We start from the raw sequence: 8626 nt of genomic DNA, 5'->3' as shown, positions 1-8626 counted from the left end.
GGGGCTACAGGGGTGGCTTCTGTGAGAAGCTGCTAGAAGCTTCCCCCATGTCCAACAGAGCCAATGCCAGCCGGCTCCAAGACAGACCTGCTGCTGGCCAAGGCCGAGCCCATCAGTGGTACAGTGGTACTCTGGGATAACAGAGTTAAGAAGGGGAAAAAACTGCTGCGCAACACCAGCAGCAGTCAGAAGAGAGGAGTGAGAATATGTGAGAGGAACAACTCTGCAGACACCAAGGCCAGTGCAGAAGGAGGGGCAGGAGGCGCTCCAGGCGCCTGAGCAGAGATTCCCCTGCAGTCCCTGGAGAAGACCATGGTGAGGCAGGCTGTCCCCCTGCAGCACATGAAGGTTGGTGGTGGAGCAGATATCCACCTGTAGCCCATGGAGGACCCCACACCAGAGCACGTGGAGGCATCTGGAGGAGGCTGTGACCCTGTGGGAAGCCCGCGCTGGAGCAGGCTCCAGGCAGGGCCTGTGGCCCCATGGAGAGAGGAGCCCACGCTGGAGCAGGTTTGCTGGCAGGACTTGTGACCCCATGGGGGACCCACGCTGGAGCAGTCTGTTCCTGAAGGACTGCACCCCGTGGAAGGGACCCACACTGGAGCAGTTGGTGAAGAACTGCAGCTTGTGGGAAGGACCCATGTTGGAGAAGTTGGTGGAGGACTGTCTTCAGTGAGAGAGACCCCAGGCTGGAGCAGGGGCAGAGTGCGAGGAGTCCTCCCCCTGAGGAGGAAGGAGTGGCAGAGACCAGGTGTGATGAACTGACCACAACCCCCATTCCCCGTCCCCCTGTGCCGCTGGTGGGGAGGGAGAGAAATGGGGAGTGAAGTTGAGCCCGGGAAGAAGGGAGGGGTGGGGGGAAGGTGTCTTTAAGATTTGGTTTTGTTTCTCATTAGTCTAGTCTGATTTGATTGGTAATCAATTAATTTTTTGTCAAGCCTGTTTTGCCTGTGATGGTAATTGGTGAGTGATCTGTTCCTGTCCTTATCTCGACCCATGAGCCTTTCGTTCTGTTTCCTCTCCCCTGTCCAGCTGAGGAGGGCAGTAATGGAGCAGCTTTGGTGGGCACCTGGCCTCCAGTCAATGTCAACCCACCACAATTTAATATTGTGTGTTGGACTTCTCCATATCATGTCTGTTTACCTATTTTTGTCTTTTCACTCAGCCTTTGCTCTTCCGCTGGGGGAGCTTGCCCATTGAAGCATCCAACCAAATCCTTACTCAAGCATGTTTCACAGAAGAAACCATCTTAGCCCACCATCATGTGAAGAACCTTGTCCATCCAGTGAGGTGCAACGCCAGCACACGGCACAGCGGTCGCGCCAGGCCTGCCGGCACCCTGCCATGGGAGAGCCCTGTGCCGTGCCCCGAGGGAAGGGCCCACCAACTGGGATGTCCTACTGGTGGTGGGGGAAACGGGGCTCACCGGCCCCGTTCTAGGGTTCCCCATTGGCGTCCCCTGGTCGCGCAGAACACCGCAGAGCCGCCCCTCCCGCCCCGCCGCCCCAGGGCAGGAAGCTCCGGGCAGCCCCCTCCCCGCCCCACCGCGGCCCCCCGCGGGGCGCCCCCCGCCCTCCAATGGCCGCTCCACCGCGCGGGGGCGGGGCTTGGCTTGCCCGACGTGTTTCAAACGGGCCAACCGCCAGGCGCGGAGGGAGGGCGGGTCCGCGCACAGTCCCCGCCTGGGAGTTTAAAGCGCCATTTTGTGCCGGGCGGCAGGCTATCGATCGTCGCTCCCCACCCGGCGCGCAGGCGGCGGGGTGCGGTGAGGCGGCGGGCGCCCGGCGGTGGCCGAGCTGCGGCCGGCGCCTCTCCCGGGCTCTCCATTCTCGGCGTCTCTTTTCCTCCCTCTCCCGCCCCCATCCCCGTCCCTCTGCCTCCATGACCCGCAGTAGGAAGCAGGCGGCGCTGGAGAGAGGAGCCGGGAAGATGAACCAAGAGGCGGGGAGCGCCGCGGCAGCGGCCGCGGGAGCCCGGGCGGCGGCGGTGGTGGGGGCAGCCGGCGGCGAAGCGGCGCCCGCCGCCTGGGGGCTGGAAGGGGAGGCGGAGAAAGTTGTGTACTCGCGCTCGCAGGTTTCCTTCGCCGGCACCAAGGCGCTGGGTGACGCCCTCAAGCTCTTCATGCCCAAGTCCACGGAGTTCATGAGCTCCGACTCGGAGCTGTGGAACTTCCTCTGCAGCCTCAAGCACGAGTTCTCCCCGGTCATTCTCCGCAGCAAGGACGTCTACGGATACGCCTCCTGCCGCGCCGTCGTCCCCGACCCGCCGCCGCCCTCGGCGGAGCGGCCCCGTCGCCGCGCCGGCAAGCGGCGCCTCCCGGCCACCGACGCCAAGCGCCGGGCCGCGGCGGTGGGTGGCAGCGCCAAGCGGCGGAGGCGGCGGCGGCGCCGCAGGAGGGGACGGGAGAGGCAGCGGCAAGCGACCGCGGCACCGGCGGCCGACGGCCCCCGCGTTGGGGGGGAGGCGGCGGCGTTGGGGCCGCCGGGCGAGGAGGCGGACAGCGAGCGGGGCAGCCCGGCGGAGGGGGCCGCCTGGGAGCCCTTCGACGGCAAGTCGCTGGAGGAGATCTGGAAGGCGGCCACCCCCCGCCTCACCACCTTCCCCACCATCCGGGTGCGGGGCAGCGTCTGGAGCCGACGGAGCCTGACAGCGGCGCGGCGCCGAGCGCAGCGGATCCTCGGCGTGGACCTGTCTCCCGTGGTGCGGCTGCGCCGCTTCCCCGTGGCGCCGTCCTGAGGCCGCGGGGGGCCCCTCTCCCCGCCCCGGGAGGGGGGGAAGGCCGGCGCCTCACCTTCGCCGCGGTGCGGACAAAGAGACAAAGATATCAGTCACCTGTTTACATTGCTTTTGTCTGGATCGTGTTCTGCTGCTGCACTTTATGGCTCGCTCGGGCGGGGGCCGAGCCCCCCAGCCGCACGGGGGGCGGCCTGCGGGGCCGCCGCGCAGCCAGGGCCCCGGCCTCGCCCTGGGCTGGGCCGCGGCGCGTCCTGTCCTGTCCCCGCCAGGGCGCGGGGAGGCGCGAGGGACCGTCCGGCAGGTATCACGCGTGGGGACCAAGTTCCACTTCCACTCTTTCTCTCCCATTGGGCTACCTCACTGGTCCAGAAGTCCACCCAAGAAGTTATTTTCCAAAGGAACTTACTTTCATGCTTGTATAATAAAGCGCCATCTGATTCTTGCTATTTTTTTTCCTTACCCCCTTTTCCGATGGATTATGTATGCTTTGTGGTGTTGCACTAGTATGTGCTCAGGGTATTTTGAATCCCAAGCATTCCCAAGTTTCAGTTTACTCTGATCAAGGATGCGTAAAGAATGGAGGTTCAGGACTTGTGGCTGTTCTTGATGGTGCAAAAACTTTTTAAAAAAAAAAATTAATGGGCTTAGTGATATATAAAGATGTATTGCGCAGTATAATTGTTACACTTTTGTATCTAAAGTCATTTTTAAAGTTTTCTAGTTGAACTGAGTATTTGTTTCTACTGAGCACCTGAAGATAGAATCATCCTGGTATTTTATAATCCTGTTTACTTTAGGGAAGCTCATTTGGTCAACCTAAGTGAACTTAATAAAAGTCAAAGAACAAGTGATGTTTCAGTTCAATGAAACTGCACAGGGACGGGTTCCTTCGTGAATTACATCATCTAGGCACTTAATGTAGATAAGCTTAGAGTTTGTGAAGAATGTAACTGCTCATCAAAGCAATATATAGGTGTCTGAAGGTGAACTATGATACAATACTGGCACTGACAGCCTAAAGTCAGTAGCTCACATGACCCAAAAATCACACTGAAGTGCCTCTTTCTGCAAAAAGAGCAAGACTTGATACTTGATTGCTTCATAACAAAATAGCGCTGGTTGTCATCCTGGGGTTGTGAGATGATTAATGATGGATAATCATATGTAACATAATTACTTGCATGGAATTATTTTTATAATCCTCTCCTGGGTTTCACAGTAGACTCTGATACAAAATTCATGATGTAGATTGATTATTTTGACTAAAAAAACACCATGTTGTCATTCTATGCGATAGGCAGCCTCTCTTTAAACTGATCTATTAAAGGCTTTCTTTAGGTCTTACGCCTTGCAATTGGTGTGTGAGGAGCAAAGGGGTGTGTGTGTGCATGAGAATGTGATGTGGGGGTGTTTTGTGTTGTTTTGTTTTGTTTTTATGCTTGGGAGAGAAATAAGAACTGCTTGGTAATAGACAGTTATCCCTAGTATTCCAGCAAATGAGATTTCCATTTTTCCACGGTGGAATGAATAACTTCACAACTTGTTTATAGCATGGTTTGGTGACTCTTAAAACTTCTTTTCTGATGGCTGTCAACTCCTTGTTGCCTGCTGTTGACAGAGGCAGTAAGATGGCTTGATGTGTAGAGGCCACTTGTAAAAACTTGCTAGCACTAACTTAAAACAGCTTCTTCTAAAACCTGTTTATATTTTGTAGTTCTTACTTAGTGAAGCTGCAAAGTTCTTATTCTTCCAAACTAACACTTACTTTACCCTATATCTGTCAGGCTTTTGCAATTGTTTACATAATGTTAGACTGCCTGCTGATTGCTGCAGCAGTGCCACGTCATGTTTCAGAAGTGAATTAGGAAATGAAAGTTCAAGGGTACGTATTGTTGTGCTGTTTCTCTGGATATAATACCTGCTTAAATGTAAAGGTGAAATTGTGTTGAATTAAAACTCAGTAAGATAAGCTGCAGTGTGACCAAATACCAAGGCTCTAAGTATTTCAGTTTTGACGTTCCACTTAAGAAACACAAGAGTATCGTTATTCTTGAAATGTCTAGTTGACTTCAGTGCTCCTACTGTTAGGTTGAGGGGTTTTTTTTCACATTCTTTTGAAAGATATGTGTAGAAAGATGATAAAATGTAAGCAGTTGCCTTGTGCAGATTCTTCCCTTAACTCGTAAACAGACGTAGGACAGACTAGATCAAATTTCAAGGGTAGAGTTAAGGCTGCCAGAGGTATGATATGGGAGACACTGAGTTAAATTTGTCCTGCCTCATTTGGGGGCTTATCCTGAAATGTTCCATGTAGGTACAAAATGTAGTGAAGTAACTTGAACAGTGTTGCGTAGGCTGTATGCCTAAGGCTTGCTTGTTTTTCTCTTGGTTGCACTTTGACTTCTTGAAGTGGCAACTTTATTGAGGGTACAGTATGTTTGCTGGTACCCTGTTAGCAGGTTGGATTGAAGTTTCACTGTTGTCTAAACTCCTCTGGCAGCTGCATTTACAGATTCTTAACTGAGCTATTTCAGTTAAGGTGGAGGGGGAATCTTCGATCAGGTTTTCTGGAAAATTAATGTGCTGAAATAGCTCAGCAAAGGGTCTGAATACAGGACAGGTGTGAAAGCTAACAGCTTACAGGAAGCTAAGACAGCTAATTTCATGATTGTGTTCATGGGAGTTTGTGGCCATCCAAAACAGGATTACCTGTGGTTCAGCTTTCCTTTGCCTTTTCCCTTTCAAAACTGCAACTCCTACCTACCTCTCTGTCTTTGTGCTCATCTGAGGAAGCTAAGCAATCAGAAAACTATTCAATTTTAGGTTTGGGCAGGTTGATACCTGTTGGCTTTTGTTCGACTTTCTAGCTGTAGACCAGAGCTGAATAAGTTTGGAAAGGGGTATGCAAAACTGCTGCAATATTGAGTTAGATAATTTTAAGCATGGAAGCCTTAGGTTTTATTTTATGTAAAGGGCTAATAATGTTACCGTACTCTCTCTATATACCTATACACTATATGTATGCTGTTGGAGAGAGTGTAATGGATTAGACGGACTTCTGGTCTGACTCTCTGTGGTGTTCCTACACACACACTGAGCGGTGTGAGAGGTGTGATTTGCCTGATTTAACTTGGTGCTTTCAGCATCCTGTCATATGGATCTGCTTCTGAGACCAACAAAATGCAGGCCCGGAATAAATCCAGTGTACAATGCCAGTCTAGTTCAGTCAGCACGGACGGTTTCGTACTAAAGAGGAATCTTGTGGTAGCCTCTGTTGCCAGATTTCTCTTGCAGTAGCTGGTTTCCTCCCATGTGTGCTCCCTTCATACAATGACGTTGTGCACTAGAAGTTGTGCTATTTCATTTACCAAATCTGAATTTTCATCCAGTCAATCAAAGGTTATTGAACTTCAAAATGCCATAATGCCAAAAAGATTTGTGTGATGGCCCCAGACATCAAGGAGTGAGTTGAGACGACCATTGTGTCTAACGTGTTGCCTAGTGTAGGGTAGGGTTTACATTCAAGAGGCAGTGCCTTCCTCTGAGTCATTGTACAAATATATTGTCCAGGACTGAAGCTCGTAAAAGGAGAAAAGAGTGCCTTGCAAAAATTTTCCTGTACTCTCATGTTGCATAGAGGTTTTCACATCAACAGGATCAAATTGTACAACTGGTCCTTGAAACCATCTGTAGCTAGCCTGTAAACCACAAACTCCCTATATGCCCAAACCTCATGCAGAGCATCGTTGTATACATTTGCCTAAGGCAAGACTTGCGGTACTTGGATTTTTCTCTGAATGGGTAGGGGATGTTGTGTGTATCTATATTTCCTTGCCTGTCAGAAGCAAAAGGCAGAGTGAATCCAGTTTGTAGATTGAAACTTTGATCCCAAATAATTTTTCACTTGCTGCTTCTTCAGCAAAGCAGTCCTGGGCTCTTCAAGCTATTTAAAATTGTTGACTTAGGCTAATTTATGATGGATCAATGATGTAGTTTCAGTCCAAGGTTTGCATGCACATGAAACCAGTAGTGCTGAAAGCATCTCTATTTCCTTTTGGCCCACTGGACTGAAACAAAAATTTTCTGATTTGTATGTATGAGTTGAACACACTGATTTTGGGTTGAACAGAACATTTTTGTTTGACTTAAAATTCTCTGGTTTTGCTTGTGTCTACAAGTACAGGAAATGTGGAAGCAAAGGACTAGATTCGCAAGAGTGAATTGCCTCACAGAAAGGAGGCAATTTATATCAAGTAAGGTAGTAGGTCAGAAATCCAGAACTTCTAGAGACCCAAATTCCTGTCTGACTTGGAGGAGGAACTTTGAAGTTAGGTGTCCTGAGGACTAGGTCATAACAGCTTGAGCCATTTCACTCTCTATAATAAATAGTAATTAAGCTAGAGAAGATTCCTGGATATTGGGTTTTTTAGGGAACACCTTGGTTCTTCACTCAGTATTTATTTTAGGTGAGCAGAACTGCATTAACTGAGGAAAGGCTGAGGCATACCCATTTCGGAGTGTTCTGTGGTAGGGGACCTGCTCAGGCAGTGGCTCCAAATGCGTGCTGCTCGTGATGGTTTATTCCTGAACTGTCATGAAGCATCCAGTATGTATGGTCATAGGACTATGTAGGAGAATTTTGGAACACTTCTTATCCCTAATCCAGGCAAATCCATTTTCCCACACTGTAAAAATAAAGCATATTTCTTCAATGTTAGTGCCTAAATATCCTTATAGAATTACCAAAAAAGTTCTTTTACTACTTCTGTTGTTGCTGCCGTCATTTTCTTATGTAAAAAGACCTGAAAATATTTTCCAGGGTTGATATCAAGAATAAAGAGTCTCGTTTATCCATTTATTTACTGTGAAACTTCTCAGGAAACTGCTTGCTAAGTAGGGCTTAACATGATAGATGGAAGAAGTGAGACTTTGTTCATACAGTTCATTTTTACTCAAACAGGTGTGCAAGACACCCAGCCAAACAGAACAGCGTGTGGTTCCCTGTACTCTCCACTGACCTTTAAGAAAGCTTCCATTCCAGTTCTCTTTCAAACTCCTTATTTCAGATTACAGAAGATGAGTCTTGATAGCGTTGAAGTTAAAACGCTGCCAACAGGAAAGCCCTATCCCTTGAACTGCTCTCCTCTTTCTGGGTTTTTTTCCCCATTGCTGCTCCAGGAACACAGTCAGTCTGTACCTGCGCTCTTCTCCTAGGCTGGTTTTGAGGAGACAGACAGAGTGAATGGTCTAGAGTAGATGGGAGGTGAAATACTTGCTCTGAAAGACAGCTTTTCATTTTCTTGCACGTCTTGTGTGTAGTTGGCTGCTTTTTTGCACCTCCTCAGAGGGTCTTCACTCTCTTTACTCTGCCTTCAGCCATCTCTGCCTGTTACTTTGCTTGTGCAACTGGGCAGCCCATTTATCAGCTTATGTTGCTGTCAGTGGTTTAGCCCTGGCTGCTCACTCACTCCCACCTGGTGAGATGGAGGAGAGAATCAGGAGAGTGAAAGTGAGAAAACTCGTGGGTTGGGATAAAGACAGTTTAATAAGTAAAGTAAAAGCCGCACACACAAGCAAAGCAAAAGCAGGAATTTGTTCACCACTTCCCATGGGCAGGCAGGTGTTCAGCCATCTCCAGGAAAGCAGTGCTCCATCACATGTCATGGTGACTTGGGAAGACAAACACCATCACTCAATGCTGCCGCCTCACCTCCTTACTTCCTCTACCTCCAGCCCCTTATATGCTGAACATGACATTGCATGATATGGAATATCCCTTGGGTCAGTTGGGGTCAGCTGTCCCTGCTGTGTCCCCTCCCAACTCCTTGTGCACCCCCAGCCTCCTCGCTGGTGGAGTGGTGTGAGAGGCAGAAAAGGTCTTGACTCTGCA

At 50.0% G+C, this 8626-nt stretch overlaps 1 protein-coding gene across 1 annotated transcript; it reads left to right on the top strand.

Annotated features, from left to right (window-relative positions):
• Positions 1-1595: 1595 nt before the first annotated feature.
• Positions 1596-7569, top strand: CCDC71L (coiled-coil domain containing 71 like). Its single transcript, XM_054812842.1, has one exon. The coding sequence runs from the start codon at positions 1882-1884 to the stop codon at positions 2734-2736; it is 855 nt and encodes a 284-aa protein (XP_054668817.1). The 5' UTR covers positions 1596-1881; the 3' UTR covers positions 2737-7569.
• The last annotated feature ends 1057 nt before the right edge of the window (positions 7570-8626 follow it).

The sequence above is a fragment of the Grus americana genome, chromosome 1 (assembly GCF_028858705.1).
Source record: "Grus americana isolate bGruAme1 chromosome 1, bGruAme1.mat, whole genome shotgun sequence".
NCBI classification, from domain to species: Eukaryota; Metazoa; Chordata; class Aves; order Gruiformes; family Gruidae; genus Grus; species Grus americana.
This window is presented reverse-complemented; position numbering and strand designations above follow the sequence as displayed.

Coding starts and splice junctions, on each gene's coding strand:
- CCDC71L (XM_054812842.1), top strand. CDS start 1,882: ATGACCCGCAGTAGGAAGCAGGCGGCGCTGGAGAGAGGAGCCGGGAAG.